At 37.7% G+C, this 25,857-nt stretch overlaps 1 protein-coding gene across 3 annotated transcripts in view; it reads right to left on the bottom strand.

Annotated features, from left to right (window-relative positions):
* The window catches only part of anos1b (anosmin 1b), a 119,452-nt gene extending 102,744 nt beyond the window's left edge, over window positions 1-16,708 (bottom strand). For 2 of the 3 annotated variants that reach the window (XM_039758235.1, XM_039758250.1), the window contains exons 1-2: window positions 16,298-16,706; window positions 3,143-3,190 (exon numbers count right to left, since the gene is read on the bottom strand). In XM_039758235.1, coding sequence (XP_039614169.1) covers window positions 3,143-3,190; window positions 16,298-16,555 — 306 coding nt within the window. In that variant the 5' untranslated portion in view covers window positions 16,556-16,706. Of the gene's footprint in view, window positions 1-3,142; window positions 3,191-16,297 lie in introns of all 3 variants that reach the window. The other variant, XM_039758243.1, reaches the window with a different exon arrangement.
* Window positions 16,709-25,857: the final 9,149 nt, after the last annotated feature.

The following is a 25,857-nucleotide window of genomic DNA, read 5'->3' as shown; positions in this document are numbered from 1 at the left end:
GTTGTACTGAAATAATCTATAAGATTATAATATGTTTACAGTACATTAAAACAGGATGGGCAGTGTGGTGCTGAACTGTGAGAACAGGGTTTGGACCTCCCCCCTGTTACGTCTGTGCAGAATTTGTACATTCTTCCAGTGTATGTGTTTCTACCCAAGTACTTCAGTTTTCCTTTCACCTTTCAAAGATGTGTGCATTATGTTAACTGGCAAATCTAAATTACACACATACAGTATGACTGAGAGTGGCTGTGAGCATGAGCATTTTGGAATGGCACTGCTCCAGTCTTGAGTCCAATGCGTCTAGGATTGGCAGATTCATGCGCCTACATACTGGATGAATGGGTTGGGAAATGGATGGCAACAAAAAACATAATTAGCTTTGCTTTAATTTTCTTAATATTTACTACATAAGCACTGAAGTAGATATCAACTGCTTACATCTGACATGAACAATGCACAAACAGACAAAGAAAAGCAACTAGAGGCAGGCAGTCAGAGGTACTTGTGTCTTGTCTGCATCTTTGAAGGAAAGGACGACTCCTAGCCTAGATACCATTAGAGACAGAGCTTGTTGCTATGTCTCAAAAACAGAAATAAGAATTTCCAGAACAGAACAGAAACTGTATTTCCTTAATAATACTGGCAACAAAATACAGAAACACTCAGTTATTGAGTGTTTGTGTGACAAAGGTTGTTCAAGGACTGGCAGCACTAATGGTTACAGTTTGACCCACATAGCAATAAAACTAGGGTTTGCTGTGTTAACCTTTACATTTTTAACTCTACATTACTGGTCTGATTTCTGGGCCCACTTGCTCCCGTTCCGTTATGCATGGACAACTTCGCAAAAACTTCACAAGGACATTAGCCACCATGTGCACTCTTCAACTGTGTGAAAACCCCCACTGGCTTTTCCCTATAATAAACATGAAGGATTAATGTCATTTTCAGGGATCGCTATGCCCCTAATAAGTGCTAAACGTAGTTTTACCTCTGGACAAAGACATGCACACTATTTTTGGGCAATCAAGTGACTGGCTATACTAAAAGCTTATAATTTCTAATATATTGAAAATCTTTTCAAATATATCTTCTGACTGTTTTAAAAACAATACATAATTAATAAAAAATAAAAAAAAATTGTAAAAAGAACATTTGCAACTAGCAGCACATTTTTGATAGATGCAAAAAGTCTACTTTTTACAACACGTGATATAAAATTAAAGATTCAAGTCTGTTTAGTAAAACTATTTTATGAGTGGGGGGGCTAGTTTAGTTTTAACTGTTTCTGAATTCTTGTTAATAAAAACTCTGTGTGTTTTTAAAATATGTAATTTTGGTTTATTTATTTGACATTAATCCAGTTACCCAAGCCACACATGCATTATTTAGGACATTTCATTAGCGCCAAAGAACCCCAAGGAAGTCTGAATTAATAAAAGTTCTGTTTTATGTTAATACCAGTTCACCTCAATAACAAATAATTGTTAAAAACTGGTAGAATAAAGTAAAGGTCTAGAATGTAAAAAATCTAGCCCAAAGGATCAAACAATCCTTTATTTATGCTACATAGTGCGAATTTAAAATAAAGAGCTTAAAATCCATCCTGTATACAACTGGATATACAGTACATTGTAAAGTTATATCAAATATAGACAATCCTGAAGATAAATGTAAAGTGATCATTGAAATTAGATGAGTCGATTAAAAACTAGATAATTATTGAATAAATTGGTAAATAATGGAATATGAAAATCAGAACTATACCAACCACCTAATGTTAAAAATCTTATATGCTAATATGGGTAAAAATTAATCATGTTTCTAATTTCAGTTTACAATGAATTGGTGTAAAATTTCATGAATGTTTGGAACAATGAAAGATTTTGTTAACATTTGATGTAAAGAATAGCAAATACAACCATTCAACAGCAAATACACAAAAACAAAGGCATTTTAATGAAAATGTTAATTTATTTGATGAACTAAAAAAAAAGTACATGGGATTTCTAAATGTCTGGGCACACTTTCAGTTCTAAGGTCTCAGAACGTTTTAGCTCATTAGTCTGGACTGGCATAACTCATTATGAACAGTGATTAGGAATTCTTGGCTGATGACAATTCCAGAGCCTAATAAATTTCTTTGACTCTTCAAACAGGGTGAAACACTCAATAACCACAGGCTGTTCTAACCAAGAGGTAATGTGTACAGGGTTGTCCAAAGTTTTGCATGGAATTATATGTATCCAAAGATATAACCTTAAACAATAAGTTAGTCACAATAAATGTGAAAGAATCACATCTAGAAAATGGCTGACAATTTCAAATGGCATTTCAAACAAATATAAACACTTTTTATTGCCAACCATTTTAATTTGAAACATTTTTCCAAAAAATAAACTTGAAGTGCTATAGACAGCAACATCTTCTTTTCAGTAAACATAAAATGACAACAAACTGGAAACAGCTGAAAACATCACACAATGCTTTTAACAAAATCTTGTAGGCCTATTGGCTTTAGATGCTTTTAATATAAAATATTTTCTTGAAAGAGGGACTTTTTGGTCACCTATGGCATAGATAGATAGATAGATAGATAGATAGATAGATAGATAGATAGATAGATAGATAGGTAGGTAGGTAGGTAGGTTGCATTCAGTAAAATGGAGGTTCCCATAAATAGCTTTGGCTCAAGATCAAAAGGATTATAGTGTTTCAGGGTTGTCCTAAGACTCTAAGTTCCAAGGTGATTGCTTTATCCATTTACAAGTTATATGCCACACAAAACATACACAAACATTGGCAGAAATGGTCAAATCCTGTCCAAGAATTCATTTATATTATGTGTAAAATAGTAAAAAAACAAATGTATTTTAATGTCTGGAGTAACAATTATGTCTTACTGTTACAATCAAATAAATGGTAGAAAGCTTGTTATGTTATTCAGATATTTCACATATCTTGTAAAATGCAAGAAGAATGGATGTCATAATTGTGTAATATGAATGTACCTTGAAATTTCTCCCAATCTCATATTTAAGCGGGACTACAATTTATTATATGAAATTAAACCGTATGACAAACAATGCATTGAATTATTTTTTTACTTACTGTGCAAAAGGAATTTATGTAAACTTACTTGAGAACACCGTCTGTTATTTTCACACCATACCAATATATCATCATTCTGAAACAGAAGAGGTACACAAATTATTTCAGTACACGTCAAATCAAACAAAAGTATGTTTCATTTCTTCATTAAAAAGTACTTAGGAACAGTTTTACTGTTTTCAATACACATTAGACAGCTATGTTTTGTACTATGTTGAAAATAGTTCAGAACAAAATTAAGACCACTTTTAGATTATTAGTGAGTTATATGTTCCCTATAAAATTACCTTGGCAGACAAATTTCATAATTATTTAGAAGAGAATCCTTACTGTTGAACTGATCTGGGAGTCTTAAATATGTGGCACACAACATCTCAGGAAAAAGAATAAAACAAGTTATGAAGTGGGCTTAACCCAATTACAGAAAAGCTAAACATTTGTTATTTCAAAGATATAGGTATTTATTTCCAGCGGCTAATTCCGCCTTTTTCTTACCAAATGAGCATTATAGTACTCTACAATTAAAGCAACTATATTTTGTGTTTAAATGCATTTTATGTACATGCCAAAAAGGTAACTTGAGTGCCTTAGTGTTATTATTCAATGTGCAGGAATGCAAGAGTAACATTGGCTATCACTTCATTCACTTTCATTCCATTGAAGTTTAATTTTCTTTAACCTCTGTCTGAAATTCACATTCCAATAAGTAGCCTTTAAGACACATAAAAAACTCAATCCTTGTCCTTTCCAAGTCCAGGACTAAGTTATATGGAGATAATTCTAAATCCAGTGCCTAAGGGAAGAATTCTTTTGACCCTTGAAACTTAGGCTACATAGTGTGAAAAGTATCCTGAAGACTTGACATTAGCTGGATGATATTGCTATTAACCTTTGATGACCAGATAGACTGGTGAGCTAAGAAGCTTTGCTGCTATTATATTTGATAACCCAGTTAAAAACTGAGTGACAGGGTCACTGAAAAGTCGTGTATATTCAGAGTGATAGATTTCCTATCTATTATTAGAATATGAACACATCCAGCATAGAATAATTAGTAAAAAAAAAATTAGGTTTAAATATAATTCTTTTTAAAATATTGCCTTTATAATGGAATAGAAAGAAATTTAAATGCACACATTTAAGAAAAAAATGTATGTTAACAAAACCACTTAATTGTGCAATCAGTTTGTTATGTACCACTTTAAAAGCATTCATGGGAATTTCAAAAGTTTGATTTAACTGTACAAACAGGAAATCCCAAGTCTTTCCATTAACAAGATAATATCGAGGTAAATATAAGAAAACCAAAAGTATGTTGGCTCCTCCCAGAATACCAGAACAAACAATACATTGCTGTTTCTGTCTCAGACCAGATGCTGCTGACTTGTATTTTCAATCAGTAATTATTCTGAAACAAATCTTGTTTCTGCAATAGGAATATGCACGGATATTTACCTTCTAATGATAACTCAAACCAAACATATTGAAACAGCCTTTTATATTTTGAACAGCAAAGAGGCTGTGCTAAACTATGAATGGGATCTACAAAGGCATACACCAATAAGAGAAATGCTTCCATGACCTGGAATGGTTAATGGTCTTTTATTTTATAAATATTTTCAATACCCTGCTTACTAAATTTGGTAATGAATTTTAATAGTTTTAAACAAGTGGTTGAGGGCATTTCACATATTTCCTGCAAAATACAAATCTACTCTTTTAATACAAGTCTTTCAACTTAGCCAGTGATGTGTACTGTAATTTACTGTTGTTTGTAATTGATATGCATGAAAAGAAAGAGCAGTTTTGAGTCAACCAGTTTCAGCAGTATAGTACGGTACAGTACATACTGTCACTGAAACACATCAAATTTAAGTGCAAGTGTATGTATTTTAAAACTCTGACTTGCCAAATGTGAAAATTTGACAAACAATACATATAATGGTTAACTAAGAAAAAGACAAGAGTATCTTTGTTCACGTAATCTATGCACATAATCAATTGGAAAGATCTTAAGTTAAGTGGTAACACACTTTACAAAGATTTGTTTTTTTGTGCCGTGTAGCAGTTCTGCAATAATGTGCATATTAACAAGAATGTAAAATATTGAATTCAGAAGATATAAACTGCACCAAACATTACAATACACTTGCAACTTATATCTTAGGGCAACCAAAACATATTAGTAAGAAGGTAGATTAAAATGTTAGTTTGTTTTTCAGTGTTTTGCAATTCTATGAGTTCTTAATCTAACATGCTCTTCTCTATACTATTATTATTATTACTATTATTAATATTATTTTTTACCCAAGTTCCCTATCAAGATTAGGATAAATTATATATTTTTTGCAACCTTCTTATTTTGAATATCATGATTGTTTTCTTTGTAAACCATACCATGATGGCACTTATTGTAGAAGGACATTCTATATTTTAGCAAAAATACTTAATCCAGTTTACGGATGCAGGGACATAATCCTATCCTTGCAGCATGTGCCAAAAAGCAGAAACTGATAAAGGGGGCATTGAGAAAGATTCTAGAGAAAATAAACAAGATTAATTAGATAGATAGATAGATAGATAGATAGATAGATAGATAGATAGATAGATAGATAGATAGATAGATAGGAGAAATACACTACTAGATAGATAGATAGATAGATAGATAGATAGATAGATAGATAGATAGATAGATAGATAGATAGATACTTTATTAATCTCCATGTGGAAATTCATAATTAATTAATTCATTAATTACATATTTTAAAAATTACTCTACAAGAAGGAGTAGCACAGTGGTAGCAGTCTAGGGTTAGCATTCCAGGTCCTCCATGCATACAGTTTGCGTGTTCTCCCCAAGTCTGAATGGGTTTCCTCTGGGTGCTCTGATTTCTTTCTACGGTCCACATGCAGATTAGGTGGACTGGCAATAATAAATTGGCCCTAGCATGTGTTAAAGGTGTATGCGTGTGTTAACCCCTACAATTGACTTTTGCCCTGTCCATGGTTTGCTCATGCCTTGCACCCTATGCTAGTTGGAACAGGCTCCAGCACCCTCTGTGAACCTCTTCAGGACTAAGTGGGGACTGCTCAAGAAAAAGAAAAATGTTATATGAAAGAACACTCTAAACTAGCAGTATGGTACTCTTTCATTCTGGTAACCTCTCATTAGAATGTCATTCCTTCTAAATTACCCCCAAATAATTTTTTAAAATACTAAGTGAACCATAGAGAGAGAGAGAGAGAGAGAGAGAGATTAAAATTAATCAACTATACCAAACAATCTTGGTATTAAACTTACCATGGTAGAAAATAAGATGAACTCAGCCTCCTGCTGTACATGCTTTCAATCTGAGTTTAACTTATAAGTATATACTGTAATAAGTTATATACACACATAAATGAAGTTTACTGCTGTATGACACCTAAACGACAACTTTCATTCTGATTTACCACAACAGTAAGATTATAAAAATTGACTACTAAAAACAGTGGATATCAGTTCTACTTTACGAGGTAATCAACTTCTCAGGCTTCATCTTTGTTTTGTTTTTGTTTCCACCTTTTTAAAAAGTATTAGTAAGTATTAAACTCCATTTTTCATTAGAGTCTTCTTCATTTACACAACACTCACTCTATGTTACATTTAAAGTAGCTTGATCAGAATATTCTTCTTCCATTCTGCTTCAAAAAGTCTGTATATTGGGTTTGAATATCGTTTCCAGTCGCTGCATGTGCACAGTTTGCACATTCTTCCTAGTTCTAAAAAGCACTCCCCCCAAATCCCCAAAAATGTTCAGATAAGGTAAAATGGCATTTCTAAATTGGCCCTGTGTGGAGGGGGTATTTGAGTGTCTGGGGATATTTCTTGCCTTGATCGGAATGCTGCTAGTATAGGCTCTGGGACCCAAGGACCCTGAATGAGATCAAACAAGTATGAGAATGGCACAGTATGTTATCATATGGCATTAATATTCTACTTTATTAAAAGCTCATCAATGCAAATTAAGATTCGTAACTAAAAGACAAGGCCCCACAACACTAGAGCATATGAAATATAGAATATAAATTATACTAGGGTTTCACACAATGACAGAAAATGACCTATACACCAATAGCAGTAGCTATCAGTATTAGTCTGAGTTCAAATCCCAGTTTAGTCACTGTCACAGAGTTAATACATTCCTGATTCCTCAAAAACTGATATGTTCAGTAAGTTAATTAGCCAGTCTAAATTGACCTAATGTGAGCCAGTGTATGTGTTTGACTGTGCCATGCAATCGGTTAGCCTCCATGGTTAGTTGTTGCTTGATGCCCAGCACTGAAGGAGAACGCTGTGACTCCTTGTAACCTCATATGCAGCTTAAACAGGTGTGGAAAATGGATTTCAGGATGGATGATAAATTCATCTAAACAATAAAAAGTATACCAGATATTCAATCTGCACTAAGGTTAACAAACATATTAGTTCAGGTGAACCTTTTCCTAATGTAAAACATATTATTTATTAAATATTATAATATCATACTGACTTATTAAAATATAAGCAAACTATGATCTAAGAATTTTTGCAATGTCAAACATTTTATTTTTTTCTGTAAAGTAATGGTAAATTTTATCAAGGAAGATCTAAAGTGATGGAAATGCCAAATCATATCCTATCAATGTAAACTACAAAATTAAATTGGATTTAGCTTAAGCAAGCTCTTTAACTAAAAGAGACTAAAATGATCAGTTTGATATTTTTCAAGTCCAAGTGTGGTATACAATGACAGCTTATTTGTCTAAATCCTGAGACAAATCTTACTTTAAGAGTTCTCATCACTTGCAAAATAACAACAGCAAATTCACCATACAAGACACAAACAATACTACAGGAAATAACACCCCAGCAAGTTAATTTTGGCTCTGAATGGATACAGGCAACGAGATGAAGAGCACAGATGGACTTTTTTCAAATGGATGTTGTTTTACAATATGTGCATAATCTCCAGACAGGAATCAACACTAAAGAACATTCCTGGCCTGAAAATGGGCACAACTGGTAAGTTTTGTGTGCTTTGTTTTCACATTCAGACAGGCTACCTTGCAGACAACATTTTCAATCAGAAGAATAGGTACAGGTTTTCTTTGAAATTATAAAAATCCTTTACTTAAGAACACAATATCATGAGGCAAATTAATGCATACCATGATTGTGAAAACAAAAACTTCAATTTGAAAAATACCAAACTGACCCATGAAGGTGAGTTTATGAGATACACATTCTTACAAATAAGCAACAACAAGACCTTTCTGCAATGGAAATTCTGTTTATAATTTTAAGAATAATTTAATTTAAGATTCTTAAACCAACTTAATCCAGGTTTGCAGAGGTTTAGAGTTTATCCCATCAACAGCTCTTGGAAAAGCAGTAGTCCATCACAGGAACCACTTAAACATACACTCACCCTCACAAAGGGGGCAATTTGGAATCCAAATTCACCAATTATGCACATTTTTGGGACTGTGGAAAAAAAAACTGGAGTAACTGGAAGAATACTCCACATACACATGAAAAATGAACTAAATGTAAAAAATACTGTACATTATGGAGAACATAATTGAACAAAAATGAGACCCAAATCAAGTAAAACACCAGTGAAAGTTTTCATAGTTTTGGAACACTAACTGCTAATTTAGTGCCTGCACTCATGTGATGCCAACATCAACAGTGGGCAGACCTGCATAAGAATAAATTCCAAAATACAGTACAGTATTTAAAGGAGTGCACGATAAAATGTGTTTATGGTACTCAAAGATATACATTATTGTTCATTTAAAGTGGATCTGCATAGATTATCTTAACCAATATACTTGTTTTATGATCACTACCAGCTGTTGCGAATATAAAGTACAGAATGCTATCAATGAATACTTTTTTGGAATCTTTGTATTATGCAAAAGTGATGAAGCCTGAATATCATAAGGTGCACTGCGCACATCTCAGAATTCTTAGCCAGTAATTAGATACAAAAAAGAACAAAGGGCCTTGTCAAGGGTCTGACTAAATTAATTGAGAAAGGAAGCCACCTCAGGCTGTGTGTCTTCTTTTAGAGGAAAGCATGAATGTCTTTCGACCACCCGTAAAGCACATCTGCACACCAGCAAAAGCAAGGCCACAAAAACACAAGATATTTGAAGACTGCTTCAGAATGATGAGTTAAAGATAAGGAAACCATAATTCACTAAAAACATGGGAAGGTCTTTCTGGTGTTGTCTATATTATTTTCACATCTTTCTAAAACATAATTTGTGAGTAACCATGTGAAACGAACAATGATTGTGGATTAACAGTATATTTCAAAAGCATTGATTGTGCAATTATGCAAATTGAAATGGCAGCAAAATTAATGTTGATGGCTACAAAAATATGAACACAAATATATTTACACAGACTAAAGAATTGCATGAAATGACAAGCAATCTGTGTTAAACGAAGCATACATTAAGAATGTACCACATACATTAATATATTCTAGCACTTTAATCCAATAAACATTGGCAAACACCTAGGATATGGGTATGGTGCAGCAGAACTCAAAACAAATCTATAATTTAACAGGTCTGAAAGATCAAGGCTTACATTGTGGTAAAGACAAAATAGGAAGCCACTGTAGTGAGGAACGCTTCAAATTCATTGCCTTCCATGGAATGATTTCTAGGGGACCAGTAATTGCACCATCTACCCAACAGAAATTATAAAAGGTTAACAGGTTTAAAGTGATTGTTTAATTCATCAAAGACATTAGAAAGCTGCCCATAATTCTTTCCAGTCTAATTCCAGCCTGAACTGCCTGAACAACCTACTTCACAGGTGTAAGCCAGCGCTTGAAGCTTCTTAATAGGTTCATTGTTAAAAGATAAAATTATACCAACATGCGCAGGTGAGGCAAATGGCCCCTATGTTTCACACTCGTAGATAACAATATCACTATATACAATAGGGGCAGGCTTATTTTTGGAAACTGTATCAGTGATAAACTGGTAGCATACTGTTTACAGAGCAAAGCACAGATTGACACAAAGCCTTGTCACTACAATAGTACTTTTGTTGATGCATTTTTAAATTAAACCAATTTCCTCTAATTAAAAAATCAAAAATGAAACCACAGCTGTGCTTTTAAAAGAAGCTATACTTGATGTCTTATTCTATGTGCAAACAATCTTTCTAAATTCATTACTCTTTTAAAATAAGGCCCGTGTAATTCTGTTAATTACTAGATCTGTATCAGGATGATAGACTATAGTTTCAGATGTAAAGATCCCTGCTAAAATCATGTTTCCTGGGCACAGAATGGATCCTGAGCTTTGCATCAAATGCACCTTAACAGTTGACAATAGTTGCACATGCAACCTAATTAAAGGCCTTGGTAGCTATTTTTTTCTCACATTTGCACACTTTGCAAAAAGACATTCCAGTATAATTATTTATGACACTCTTATTCACATTACTGTAAAACAAGTTCCACTATACAACTCTCTACTGAAAAAAAGAAATTTTGCTGACTTCTTCCAGGCTGTCCACCTCAGCATCCACAATATTGACTACCTCTAGTGCCCATCAGTTATTCTCTGAAACTAACTGTCACCTATGTCTGCTCCACTGAAAACCAAGAAGGTAAATGAATAACAAAACTGAAAAAGAGAAGAAAACAGAACCAAGCAAATTTTGCATGTTTAGAAAATCTCTGCAACCCAGGACTCTTTTTAGATTATGTGTCAGGAACAGAACTACAGTATACTAATACTTGCAATAAGAAAAGGGTAAAAATTGTTTTAATGCTTACAATGTGTCATTGTGGCATGATAATAAGAGTAACAACAAACTAAACCATGACACTTCACAGAAAAGGCACAAATAGTGAGCATTCTTGTGAACTTTGTGCTTGAGAAATCTGGAGGCCTTTTATATGAAGCATCTGGATTGAATCCCAAAGAAAGTCTATTAAAAACCTGTTTCTGGTTAGACCCCAATTACTCTCATTCACAGCGGCTAATTTCCAGTCTGTTTCAAAAATGAAGCCAGCAGGCCACAGAAATGAACTTGTAGTAAGTAGATTGAAAATTTGATTATCTGTTTTGATAAAAGTGGGGTGACTTTGTTTTGAGGTTTATGTTAAAATACTTATCAAAAATGTTCTTTAAATAAAACATCATTCAAATAAACATTGATTTATAATTCAAATAATAATATTAAAGTAAAGTGAAATAATAATCATCCAATTGAAAAGTAATATTATAAATTTAACCTGTAAGTCCTAATTGAAAAATAAAATAATATGTGAATTTTTTAACAACTGATTCAACTGTCAACATTAAAGAATGGCTGAAACATTACATTTACCAACTCAGGACCATGTCATTTTAAGGACTACAATTACCACTTACATGCGGTACATATAATTTTTCCAGTAATTCTTCATTATATAAGCCTATATATTCAGATATTCAGTCACAGTATTGTTTGTAGTATTTTCTGTTAGCTAAGCCTTTAAAAACACTTTCCCTTCATATGCATATACTTTATTAGTCTATTCAAACCTTTGATAACAATATACTTAAAAATAATTATTAAATTGGTGCCAGAAACAATGTAGAACAGCCATGCAACAAAAAAGACATGAAACATTTCAAATATAAACATACTGTATACAACCAATTCAAAAGCTAATGCAATATAGTGTTTAGGGAGGTACAATGGCGCCGTGGTTAGCTCTGCTGTCTCATGGATTCAGCATCTTGGTAGGGAATCTCACACTCAGTATTTGTCTGTATGGAGTTTACAATGTACTCCCATATGCTGAGCTTTACCATCAGAGCCACATATGATGTCCTGCCCTCTCCAACAAACTTGTATCTTTGGTTTGGAGAGGATCCGGCCTGTCTCCAGTGTGCTGCCCCAGCAACTCTTAAACACATCCTGGGGGGTTGCAAGACGAGCCCTAACCAAGGCAGATACACCTGGCGCCACAACCAAGTGTTGAGGAGCTTGGCAGCTGCACTGAACAGCAAGAGGGTAACTACCAACGCCATACCCTTGGAAGCTGAGACTGCCTCTCGGCAACGAACATCTTTTGTCCGTGAGGGGGAGAAGCAGCCGGCCAAAAGAACGTCTCCAGTCTCATGTCCACTGAACGCAGCCCAAGATGAGGCAGAGGACCGGGGCTGAAAAGTGTCTGTGCATCCAGTGGAGGACGGCTGCAGGGGTTTCGTAGCTAGTTCCACCACGAGGCTGCTGAAGGAAGCAGGAGGCTCAGCGAAAGACCATCAAGGAGCTGGCAGAAACGGAATGAGACTATATGGGCTGCTCATGGAGCCTTCAGCGCGGCACACACCCAGGTCTGATCAGCCTGTGGTGGGCCATCCTCGGGCGAGAGTGTATTGTGATAAAGGCCAAAACACCCAATGACCCCAGGGTACACAACTGATGATGTGTCATACTAGAGGCAGTAACACTGCCAGATGAAAACCCATGAAAACACCTCCAGTCCTACCTAAGAAATCAATGCTGTCCTGATTACAAAGGGATTAAAACATCTAGTCCTAGTAGACATACATATCCCTGTGTCTGCATGGGGTTTCCTTTACATACTCTATAGTTTTCCTTCCACATCTAAATTGACGTTATGTGAGTGTGTGCGCCCAGCAATGGACAGGTGCCCCATTTTGTCCTGCTTCATACTGTACATCACACCAGAAGTAAACAGGCCATCTTGCAGGCCTCCACAACTCTGTACTGGATTAATAATTTGAGAATATTAGGTTATTATGGTATTTAATTAATACCTTTATGTACAACCTTAAACAAAATGTTTTACTTCAGTACTTATGAGACAAAGGTTTATTAATGAACAATATTTTTGATAGGAATTTGCCAAGTTCTGTATAGGTTTTCTTCAGAGACATGTAGAATAAGTTAATTGGCCTTCAGTGAATGAATGTGCCATCTTGCTGTGGTTCTACCCACGTCCCACCCTCTAACCTTAAACTAAGATAAGATAATTCAAGAATATATGAACAAATAATTAAAATATAAATAGTTATAGACCTAAATGGGGTGTGGAAACCAGCCCGGACACAGACAGGCAGACACCGATGGTTTAATTCCAGACACATGTTTATTAATTTTCCACAAAAGCACATAACCCAGTGCCCCTGCACCAAGCACCCTTAAGTCCAGGCCTTCCAATAATGCCTCTTTTCCTGACCGCCTGCACTCCTCTCCACCGAGCTCTGTCCTCTTCCACCCGACTCCTGCCATCGAATGGAGGGAGGCGGCCTCTTTTATGTTCACTCCGGGTGTCCCTGGTTTTCCTTCAGCCAGCACCTCTGGGTGTGGTGGAAGTGCTGACGTTCACGGGCCCCTACAGGGTTCAGCTTCCATGCTCTGTTCCCGTGGCCCCCATACCAACCAGGGCAGCTGCCCTCTTGTGGTCCGGAGGAGGCGTAGCCCCCCTTCCGGTCCTTTTGGGAGTCCTGGCTGGGTGCCGCCCCCCGCTACTCACCACAGGGGTTTACACTATATTTTTAAAACTGCAAAGCCTTAATCTAGAAAAATAAGATACTATAGCAAAAACTATGGTAAGCTCCTATCTGCAGTATTTCAATGTGTGAGTACCAGCTCCATTGTTCGCGGCTGAAAGAGGGAATAGTAATGCATAAAATAGGAAACAGAATTTTCATGGTTTAACTGGGGTGAGGTATCAGGATTTGTGGACTTTCTGAGTTTGCACGTTCTCTCTGTGTCTGTGTGGGTTTCTTTTGGGTGCTAAAATTTCATCCCACAGTCCAAAGATATGCAGGTTAGTTGGATTAGTGACACTAAATTGGCAGTTGTGTATGTGAGTATGTTTACCCTGTGATAGACTGACATCCTGCGCAGCAAATGATCTTGACTTACACCCTGTGCTTGCTGGGATTGGCTCCAGACCTCCAGTCTGTTCAGTATTAAGCAGACATAGAAACTGAAATATAATTACATACTGGGGTGGGCAAAAATAGGTTAACATGGAACACACAGTTTATTCTTGTATTAATATTTAATTATTGTATTTATTTATTTGTATTACTTGTCTTTGAACTCTTTGCCAAACTATGCGTGAGTGTAGCAAGTAGACTACAAGTATGTGTAAATAATGCAGGACCGCAATTTGAGCACTTATGAGATTGTACCTAATTGCACTGTGCCATTTTGAGTTAATAAAGTTATTAAGTTAATAAAGCTGTTGTAATAATCATAATCTGCATGTCTTTTCCATACAAACAACTGTAAACCTACTCATGCCAACCCCTGTACATATATGCATATATATATATATACATAATACAGTGTATACTATACATATATATTATATTTGTGCCTGTATGTATAATATATACTGTATGCAGTATATGACATAGAGAAAGAGAGAGACAGAGAGAATATACAGTGAGAAGACATACTTTAGTCTATTAAAAGAGACTTAAAGGTTGAAAAGTCAGCATCAGTGTAACACGCAAAAGTTAATGCGTAATTGTTACAATTCAGTGAAACCACTCTAAGAGATAGGCAGGGCTTGCGCTATCTCAGTCTGTCTTCTGAAATAAGAAAGAGCTAGAGGGGTGTTGTGGCTGGATAAAGATGTCAACTTATGATATTTGCTAAAGGTGCCTGACTGATGGCAATCACAACATAGTGTATATGGTTCCTTTCTAATTTTTAAAGCCAAAAAAGATGTGACATCCCATGATTCCAAAGGGCTTTGACCTTTATGCTCCTCTCATTCCCAGAGTGAAGGAAAGCTTTAGCTTCAACACCTTCTCTCCTTATGCACTTAATTGTGGCATCCACCCAAGTCAAGTAAGTCTGATATTGCAGTGTCAACGAGACACATTCATTGGAAGTGGCTACAAAACAATTCATTGGGAAATGCAAAAGCAAATCAAGCACAGAGATAATGTGGATGGCTTTAGAACATGACCAATTGCCTCCCTAGGCAAAATAAATATTATTTTGGCCTAAAGGACTGTCACAGTGGTAAGGTACAAATCAGTATTTGGGAGTGGTCTGAGAAGTAGATGGGGTTAGTGCCCAGGCTCAGTATGTCCCAGCACATCAGACCTTCTTTCCAAATGTTTATGTTAGTTTAGGGGGCAGTTCTTAATGAGCCCCAATGCAAGTGTGGGTGTGTGCATGTGAAGGGCAGTCTAGTGCTGCAGTGATAGTTTCCACTTTCAGGAAGATATGAGAATGACATGTTATGCTGTGACTAACCATATGTATGTGAAATACAAAGTAATCATTTTTAGAAAAATAGTTGTGGTTAATGGCTTGGTGGCATTAAGTGTGCATACTGTGATTTTCATATCTGATTTTATAATTCTATACATGTAATGACACCACCAAAACGTACATTTTTATTTACTCTTGCTAAATATATTCAAAAAAATTTACAACAGTATTATATGTTGTACGGTGGAATTAGAATATAGACTACTGACAGTTGTATGGGTTGCACGTTCTTCCCAGGTCTTCGTGGGCTTTACTATGGGGCTCCGACCTCCTCTCACGTCCCAAAGTCGAGAATTTTGTATTAACTGGCCATTCTGAAAAGCGGTTTATTGTGTGTTGAGGTGTCTGAAAGTGGACACTGCGATGGACTGCCCCGTCCACTTTTAGTTTTTTGCATTAGTCCCGATGTCACCGGCAAAGGCTCCATCAGTAGGTCTACAAGCTTTTAGAATATATGTGTATGAATTTTATTCGCAGTCAGTTTAATTTAATCAGTATGCAACGTGCGGAGGAGGATTTAAATTTTACGTCCTGCAAGATAAAATATAAAATGAAAATAGTTGGCATCCCCCTCTCTACAAACTGAAATAATCAAATCTGAGCAAACTGAAATTTCTACAGAATGATTAAACATCACTTGCAACTAACTAATCAATAGGCGTACCCAGACACTTAGAGTAGATTGATTTAAGTTGCTAGCCCGCACAATCTAAAGTAGCACGCATGACAGAGACTTTGAACACTCAACATGCACTGTGACCAATCTCGAAAACTCCACGCCATCGTCGTTAATGTATGATATGACATCAGCTGTCGACATGCAACTTTCAACCCCCGCGAACCGCTCGACCTCACGAGCCCAGATTTTACCTGCAGGCTTTTGAAGGCTGCGGTGAGTTGCGTGATGTGCAGGGTGAGACAGCGCGAGGCACACCGCGCACTGCCAATCTTCTCTGCGACCCCACTCTCCTCCACCGGCGTTCTGCGTGCGAGGCTGGCACCCAAGATACCACACGACAGCCACACAGTGAGTACGCTGCGACACCAGCTCCCCATCCTCTCCCCCTCTCTCCACTCCGAGTCAGCGGCTTTTCTAAGTTTGCCCAAGTCTCTGTACGCCTCCTTCATCGCGCGCTCTCTTTTATATTTAAGTAGGGGATTTGAATTCTGCGACGCCCGAGGCTCCTTGTGGCCAAGTTGTGGACTCGCTCAGCTCCGACGCGATGTCGCGGTTTGTAAGCTCTGCCTCTGAGCGAGCCTCGGCTTCTCTTGTCATGCGGACACTCCCACCCACTCAATTACCTCCATACGTGTGACACTGGCAGCCTGATGAGTACCAGAAAGCGCCCACCAGCTGGCCAGTGTTGCCCACGCAAGTTGTCGCGGTCACAGCGCTGACCTCGGCTCGTGCGGTGTCTTCGCTTTAATGGCACTGGACAAGCGCAGGATTTATTTTTATTATCCTCCCAACTACCGTTCCGGTGGTATAACCTTCTCTTCCCTCTGACTGGCGTTAATAATCTTGAACTTTCTTGGTTTTTTTGGTGCCATATCCACTATTTCTTTTGCGGTGGTTCTGCTTTTTACATTCTCAATACTGTTACTGTACTCCAAATATTTCTTCTCTTTATAATTGAAGTAGAACTTCACCGATGAGTTCATTCAGCAAACCAAATGTTTGAAACTTTAAATTCATCATTAATGTCGCACTTCACCAAAAACAGACGCTTTCATAAAGTGGATTTATTTTCGGGTGTTCCTCTCTGTGTGGGCGAAGTTTTAATAGTGCATGGTATGCATTATATAAACATTTAAGTCTCCTTAACTGAACAGTAACTAATATATTAAGTTAATGGTATCTTGGCAACTTCAGCAGATACTTCTTAATTGTAACTTTGTATACATTATATTTAAAAGAAGACTGTGAAAATAAGAGAGTCATGGCAGGTAGTATGGAACTGGCACACCAGAAACATGACAAAGTGAAACAAAGAGTGAGTGATAATTAAGGAAGCCCCTGTGTTAGCCCCCTTATTTGGAGCTCCTTCACCTCCATATTGTGTCCCATCATGAGTTCTGAGACTCATGCTCTGCAGTACAATGCATTTTAGGCTCAGTTGCAGGGCATCAGCACACTTTGAGATGTGAAATTTCATACCTTTTAAAAATAAATTAATAAAAGTAAAACAAGCCATTTCAGTTGTTTCTGGGTTGGAGTGGAAAATCTGCATTTCTTTCTGAATTCCAATGTCTGCTACCCTATTCCATCCATCCATTATCCAACCTGCTATATCCCAACCACAAGGTCACGGGGATCTGCCGGAGCCAATCTCAGCCAACACAGGGCGCAAGGCAGGAAACAAACCCCAGGCAGGGCGCCAGCCCACCGCAGGGCACACACACACCCACACACCAAGCACACACTAGGGACAATTTAGGATCAACAATCCACCCACCTAGACTGTGGGAGGAAACCCACGCAGACACGGGAAGAACATGCAAACTCCACGCAGGGAGGACCCGGGAAGCGACCCCCGGGTCTCCTAACTGCGAGGCAGCAGCGCTACCCACTGTGCCACCATGCCACCCCTACCCTATTCTGTATTACATATTGGCATTTTATTTTATCATACTTTGCAACTTCCAAATATAAGATTATTTCAATAAATGCACATTAAAAGCTTTCAAAAACTAATAGTAATGGATATTTATACACATAAGTATTAACCAGTTAGGGGTGTATACTTCATTATTTCAACAAAACCAAATTAAAAATAAAGTATATATGCTATTTTAGATTTAGAAATCTGATGTTCAGCATTTCTTTTACACATCTATTTTTTGAAACTGTCTTCTTTTTTAGTTTTAAATATAATAGTAATAATATTGTAGCACCGATTCATCCATTTTTGGAGGCCACCTTTGGAGTCCACCCCAATGCAGTCTCACAAGCAGCTGACACCTGTTTCTACTGTAAATTTATCATTCTAGCAGTACTAAAAGATGTTACCTTGTCCAGTTGGCTTCTGTCAAGCACCCTGGCTTCCTATGTTCTTGTAATGGTTAAAGTAACCAAGTGAAATCAGAAAATGGATGGATAAAATGCACATTAGCATTTCTTTAATTCTAAATTCCTGTTACAGTTTTTTTTCTAAAGAGTTCTTTTATGTCAAACACAGTGTATGAGATCCCAAGATGTATAGTATAAAAATTTTACATATGTCCTTCAGGTGCGAGTCTGGTGATTTTTAAGTGTTAGTTTCATACATCCTTCCATCCATTCATCCACCTTTAAGAGTGATTGGCAGCTGGAGCCTATCCCAGAATGCATTAGGCGCAAGGCAGGAACATTAACCGGGGAAGGTGCCAGTCCATCCATCCATCCATTTTCTAACCCACTGAATCCAAATAGGGTCACGGGGGTCTGCTGGAGCCAATCCCAGCCAACACAGGGCACAAGGCAGGAGCCAATCCTGGGCAGGGTGCCAACCCACCGCAGGACACACACAAACACACCCACACTCAAGCACACACTAGGGCCAATTTAGAATCGCCAACCCACCTAACCTGCATGTCTTTGGATTGTGGGAGGAAACCGGAGCGCCCGGAGGAAACCCACGCAGACACGGGGAGAACATGCAAACTCCACACAGGGAGGAAGCGAACCCGGGTCTCCTAACTGCGAGGCAGCAGCGCTACCACTGCGCCACCGTGCCGCCCGGTGCCAGTCCATTAAAGAGTTAATACATTATTATTAAATTTCAGTACAAAAGTATATTTTTAAAATTAGAAGTGACCCAAAATAGCTTGTTTATTATGTTAGAAATGAGTTTAGGTCATGACAATCTAATTTATTCTATGGGAATCATCCTGAATTTCCACTAAAAAAGGGTGCAGTCTCTTCTACTACAGAACAGTGACTATTAAAAAAAGTCTTTACTCATAATATATCACCAGCTGTGGAATATTTGGAGCAAATGTTGATTAAAAAACATTCATTTGAAGAATTATGTAGCTGTCATAGAACATCCTGTATTACTTTAGCATGTGGAAAAATATATAAAGTGATCTTTAAAAGTATTTAACAGCCAGTCATAAATACATAACAGCAAGGATGTTAAACTAAACTGTTATTGGAGGCACTGTGATCTTTGTGATCTTAAAAGCCTGTTCCACATAACAGATGCAACATTTAGGATTTTTGGAAAAATGTAAAATCTTTGAATGGCTAACAATTCCTGTCCACCATATCTGATCAACATGCTTTTGTAAAAGTTACATTTAACCTTAATATCTCCCAACCATTTATATGACTATTGATATTTATTCAAGTATAAACTGTTCTTTTGTGTAAAAAACATGGTAATGCATGTAAGAACAAAACTCCTTCTTTTCTTTGGTACCTTGGTTTGGTATTATACAGTAGCTTTGAGTTAACTACAAAAAATTATGTGTAATGAGTAGTTTTGCAGTCATTATTTCATCCATAGTTGCCTGTTACCATTACTAATAGCTACAAGAAAAAGAATGTAATGCAAGCAATGAAAGAGTTGCATTTTATCAATAGACATAAGCTATTTGTTCACGGTTCATTTCTTTTCAAAGTACAGTATATGCACAACATTTGTTCAGTGTGGGTGCCAATGGCGTGAGTCATATGAAGTTAGATTAGGATTATTTTGGAATTATTCTGTCCAGTTTACAAGAAAACTTTCAAACTGTTTGTTGATTTTGAGTCTAATTTTCCTTCAGTTTCGCTCTTCTGGGTTCGTTTTGCGTGTACCTGCTTTTTTTTTTTAGAAGCAAGCACCTTTTTAGTCTTACAGGCTAACAGGTATTTTTGTTTTTTCTGCCACCTTTGGAAAATTACAATAAGGAACACCTGGATAGCTGACAAATTACTTAAGAGGCACTAGGAATTCTAACAGCAGCCCTGTGCAAAGACTTGAATTACGTAGTCCTTAAAGTAATTACCCAGGGGAAATGAAAGGCTAATCCAGGGCAGTCATTAAATCTGGATGTGAGTGCATACTGAATATGGAAGAAGCAAACTAACTTATTTGTTTGTCTTTGTATCTTTTGTTATGTTATGGGACACATATCATTAAGGCTTACTAATTAAAATACAATTTTGTTTTTGCTATAACTTTAAAGTTAGTGAAATGTGATTGACAAGGGAAGGTGTATAACTCATCAAAATCTCCTGCTGGTTTGTCCTTTTAGCCCATAACAAAAATAGGTTGTCACTTTGACCTTTGAGGTTTCTTGTTTGGCTAATAAGTAGTAGACATTTGATTGTTCATGTATAATCTGCAGTCATTTGTATCCTATTTGACAGTACCTGAAGTTTCTTTTGCAGCTTCAAATAGGTGGGTACTACTGACAAATCATTAGCCAGCAGCAAATGTTTTTTTTCATGTTTGTGAGAATTTTGATATATTTGATAGTCACGTCACACATTTTCCCCACCTAGCACTTCCATATACAGACACGAGCAAATGGCAAGGGACACATTAAGTAGCTGACCTTTTTGTGAAAGCTGAAAAAATAGCTTTTTCTTTTATGATGTTTCAGATCCAAAATTATGAGAAAATAAAGCTTTGTCATTTTGTTTTTTTATTCAGCTATTTATCTATAAAATATATTTTTTATACTATCCAGTGTTTATAATTATGTAAGGCTTTATATTAAAGATATAGTACAGTACATTCCAGTACAACCTTAGTGTATTTATAGAGCTAAATAAAATTAGAGAATGCTGTTAGACTTACAGTATGACACAAATCAGACACTAATTAAAAAGTAATAAAGTCAAGTTAAGTGATTTTTTTGTTGTTTCTACTAAAATATGAAAATCTGAATACAAGATAAGTTTTTGGGGTAAAGCAAAGTTACTATATGATGTACAGTTAGGAGGCAAACATATTTATAAAGATACTATTATATACAGTATTAACTCTTGTGTTAGGCATATGCATGTTGTCTGTGTTTTAGGACAAGTAACAGTTTATGAATAGTTTTCAGAAGTCCACCTATCTATTCATATTCTGTACCTACTTTTTTATTACAAGGTTGTACAGAGGTACAGTCAATTCTACCACCACAGGGATCTAGGCATGGACCAGCTCTCAGTGTAATATTTTGTTATATTGGTACCAATCAGGTTTTCACCATTGTATTAGATATGTATAAGAGTGACATGAATATGAAAATTTAGTTTGGGTTTAGCTTGAAATTTATTTTGAGTTGTAAATATTCAAAAGCTTAATTAATGTTATTATCCCAACATGTGAAGCCAGCTTTGGTTTATTGATTTAACACAGTCTGTGTGCCACACCTGCTCTTATTGGATTTTTCTAAAAGGTGTAATGTTGAAACCAACTTAACATTTAAGTTTAGAGAGATAACACTGATGAGGCCTTTCTTTCCTAGCCACTGTCTTTCTTCAAGCTTATAGGATGTATACCATCTCTTAATTCATCTTCCAAAAAGTGCAGTCTAATTGCATTCAGATTCTTTGGATGGAATCGATTTTAAAATCCTCCATGTAAACCCATTTGACCTGGAATCAGTGTTTGAGTCTTTCCAAAAAGGCACAATTTCTTTGAACTTCATGAAGTTTGATGTATAGATCTGAAAGCAGGTTTCAAATGAAGTTTAATGACAAGATGGCTTAGCTACCAGAGCAACAAGTTAAGATATTTTTAGGCTGAAGTCAGTATAAAAATGACAGAAGGTGATGCTGGAGTTTTATTCCTGTGTTATCAAGACATCTGTACATGGTTTTTATATTAAGTGACATATAGCATGATAAGTAGCAAAACACATTTTTTTTTGTACAGATTCTCTGTGGGTTTATAATTCATATAAAGCAAGACTTCATTTTCTTTGACTGTGTTCTGCTTTAAATACCGTATTATATGTTATGGTAAATGTTTCAAATAGTGATGGAAACCTAATATGAAGAAGTAAATTCCAGTAATATAATCCTTTGTTTAGGCCTACACCTGCCTTTTTTGAACAGATGTATTTAAACATGTATTTATACTAAATCAGGGAGTTGGGGGTGAAGGATTTAGTGCTTGAGGTAATTTAGTAGGATACTATATTTATTATGTTTTCGGGAGACCTGCTATAGTTTTTCTTAACCAATTTCTAGAAAGCAGCCAGTTTACTCAAAAGTTTTAGTGGTTTTATTTCTTTTTATTTTAATTTTCTCTGCACTTTTTATAGACACAATCACAGTGTAGTAAAACCAATACTTTAAAATGTGACATCCTTTGTTTGATACATTATGGGTGATGTACAGTATTTGTATACCAGCAGAAATTGTGTTAGTGATGAGAAGGGTATATTCTGCTTTACAGACTATGCCTGGCCACACACAATTACAGCATCAATGTTACAGCTTTCTAGCCCGTGGTGTTTATTGGCTTATAAAATACAGACTGAAACTCTTTCACTGTGGCTTTAGCTGGCATTTGGCCAAATGGTGTGGGTTAAGGCAAATGTAGTCATAGCTTTGAAGTTGCTGGTATAAATGTATGTCTTGAAAGTAAACATCTTCATATTGAATTCAACTGAAATGCTGCAGCAGCTGAGAGTTTATATTGTTAGCACTCTCGTTGTAGCCAGTTCAGAAACATGTCTGTGCAGTGGACATAAACACAGCAGAACATGATGAATTTTCTACTTACACAGTATGCATGCTGTTTTTTTAGAGCTGAATTCCAGTTTCCTCAAAACTCATACCACTCTCCATAGGGGGCTAAAATATTAAAAATGTTGAGATATTTACTTGAAGAAGATACAAAGTGTTATGCTTTGATATAGTATCTTTGGCAATAAAATGTAGTTTCTTAGTACATATGTTTCCTAATGTTTAGCCAACTGAAGCCACAAATCCTGTAACTGAAACCCATTCTATCATAGGATTTAAATGTTTCATTCACTGGACAGCTGTTTACAAATGTAAAACTTCGAAATGAGTGTCTCACAGAATATGCCATGTGATACAACCTGACAGCACCCTGTGGTATATGAATACACATTTTTCTTTCTAAAATATCTCACATTCCTCTAGAGATTAAAACACTTGACCATTTAAAAATGTATCATACATTTCCACTACTGTGTGTTGTTCAGTATCATTTTCTTTTAAGATGATAATGGATGGATGGATGAGTAAGAAATTTTGTATTTTGTGTTGTAAAATCTGATATTTTCGACATAATGTTTTATATGAGAGTAATGAGGTTAACACAACCTTATTTAGAACTGCTTAAATACTGTAAAAGATGAAGCAATAGACAACATAAAGGTTTGGGGTTTTCCGGCCCCGTATATTGCAGACAGTCCACAATATTTCCAAAAGAAAACAGGTCAAAATATAAAGAAAACAGTTCATATGCGCGACGCCCTTCAGAGGCGTCGGCCATTTTATAGAGGAGGAGCCGGAAGTGGAGGAATGCTGGGAAGGAACCGTGAGGGAGGATGGGACTGCTGACGTCAGGAAAGATGGCGGAGGAAGGGCGGAAGTGGACGTACTGCGGTCAGGCTATGATGGTGGAGCGTCTTTTTTTCTGGAAGACAAAGGAGAAAGGTTAGTACCCCGCCACTCCCTGCCGGCGAACGTCTTTTGAAGCGGTTTAAGATCCGTCCGCGGCCTCCTACTCGCACATGCGTGACACGACCCCCCCCTTAGCCCAAGACCGTCAGGTCGGGTGGACCTAACCGAGAGGTCGTGGATGCGAGAGAGGGCATCGGCATTGGCGTGAAGGCCGCCGCGGCGATAAGTGACCGCAAGCTTATAGGGCTGTAAGTCCAGAAACCACCTAGTGACCCGTGGATTCGACTCTTTGTGGAGGGACATCCACTGAAGCGCAGCATGATCAGTCACCAGAGTGAATTCGCGACCCAACAGGTAGTACCGGAGATAAGTCACGGTCCAGCAGTTTCCGGCTTAGGTACATCACGGTGTGTTCGACACCATCGACGCTTTGGCTCAACACGGCGCCCAGGCCTGTGTCCGAAGCGTCGGTCTGGAGGATAAAGGCCGCCCAAAATCAGGGGTCCTTAATACAGGTGCCGACGTTAGGGCCTTTTTCAGGTCATTGAATGCGTGTTCCGCCTTGTCGTTCCATACCACATGCAGGGGAGCGCCCTTCTTTGTGAGATTAGTCAAGGGTGCTGCCCTTTCGGAGAAACGGGGTACGAACCAGCGGTAGTACCCCGCCAGCCCCAAGAAATCCTGCACCTGTCTCTTGGTATTCGGACGGAGCCATTCCAGGATGTCTTTGACTTTGGAACATTGGGGTCTCACCTGTCCTCGTTTCCACAAGGTAGCCTAAATACTTGGCCTCCTTTAAGCCAAAAAAACACTTACGGGGGTTAATGTGGAGGCCGGCTTTAGCCAGTGTCGCGAGGACAGCAGAGACCTGCAATAGATGCTCCTCCCAGGTACCAGAATAGATGACAACGTCATCCAGGTAGGCGGCACTATAGGACTGGTGGGGCTTCAGCACTCTATCCACCAGACGCTGAAAGGTCGCTGGGGCCCCGTGCAGCCCAAATGGGAGGACCTTGTATTGCCAATGTCCACTAGGGGTGCTAAAGGCCGTCTTTTCTTTTGCAGATGCCGTTAAGGGAATTTGCCAATACCCTTTCGTCATATCAAGAGTAGTCAAGTACTGAGCCGCACCCAGCCGCCGAGCAGGTCGCCAATGCGGGGCATCGGTGGCGTCGAACTTGGAGGCCTGGTTTAGACGTCTTAAAGTCATTGCAGAACCTCCAGGAGCCGTCCGGCTTGGAAACGCGGACGATTGGGCCAGACCAAGGGCTATGGCTTTCCTCGATAATGTCCATATCCAACATTCGTTGCACCTCCAGTTCCACTTCGGCGTGTTTTGCCTCCGGGAGTCTATAGGGCCTCTCCCGGACGATCACTCCGGGGTCCGTGACTATATCGTGTGCAATCAGCGAGGTCCGGCCCGGTGACTCGCTCACTACTTTGGGGATGGCGTGGATAGCCTGGGTTATCTCTCGCCACTGTAGGGGTGTCAGCTCGTCACCGAGGTTAAGTGCAGACGTGCTAGCGAAAAGGGAGAGGGATCTATGAGTGTCGGGAGGCTCGTCCCTGTCCTTCCAGGGTTTTAACAAATTGACATGGTAGATCCTCTCGCTCGGTCGATGATTAGGTTGCTTAACTAAATAGTCGACAAGCCCCTTTCTTTCCTTAACCTCGTATGGCCCCTGCCAGTGAGCTAGCAACTTGGAGTGGGAGGTAGGAACGAGCACCATCACTCGATCCCCCAGGTGGAACTCCTGGAGGATGGAGTTGCGGTTGTAACACCGGGCCTGCGCTGCCTGCGCACGAGTCACGTGGTCCTTTAGGAGTGGCCTGATTTTAGCGAGCCTGTCGCGCAGTTGCG

The sequence above is a fragment of the Polypterus senegalus genome, chromosome 1, assembly GCF_016835505.1.
Source record: "Polypterus senegalus isolate Bchr_013 chromosome 1, ASM1683550v1, whole genome shotgun sequence".
NCBI lineage: Eukaryota > Metazoa > Chordata > Cladistia > Polypteriformes > Polypteridae > Polypterus > Polypterus senegalus.
Note: the sequence above shows the minus strand (reverse complement) of the source record. Positions and strands in the feature narration are given on the sequence as shown.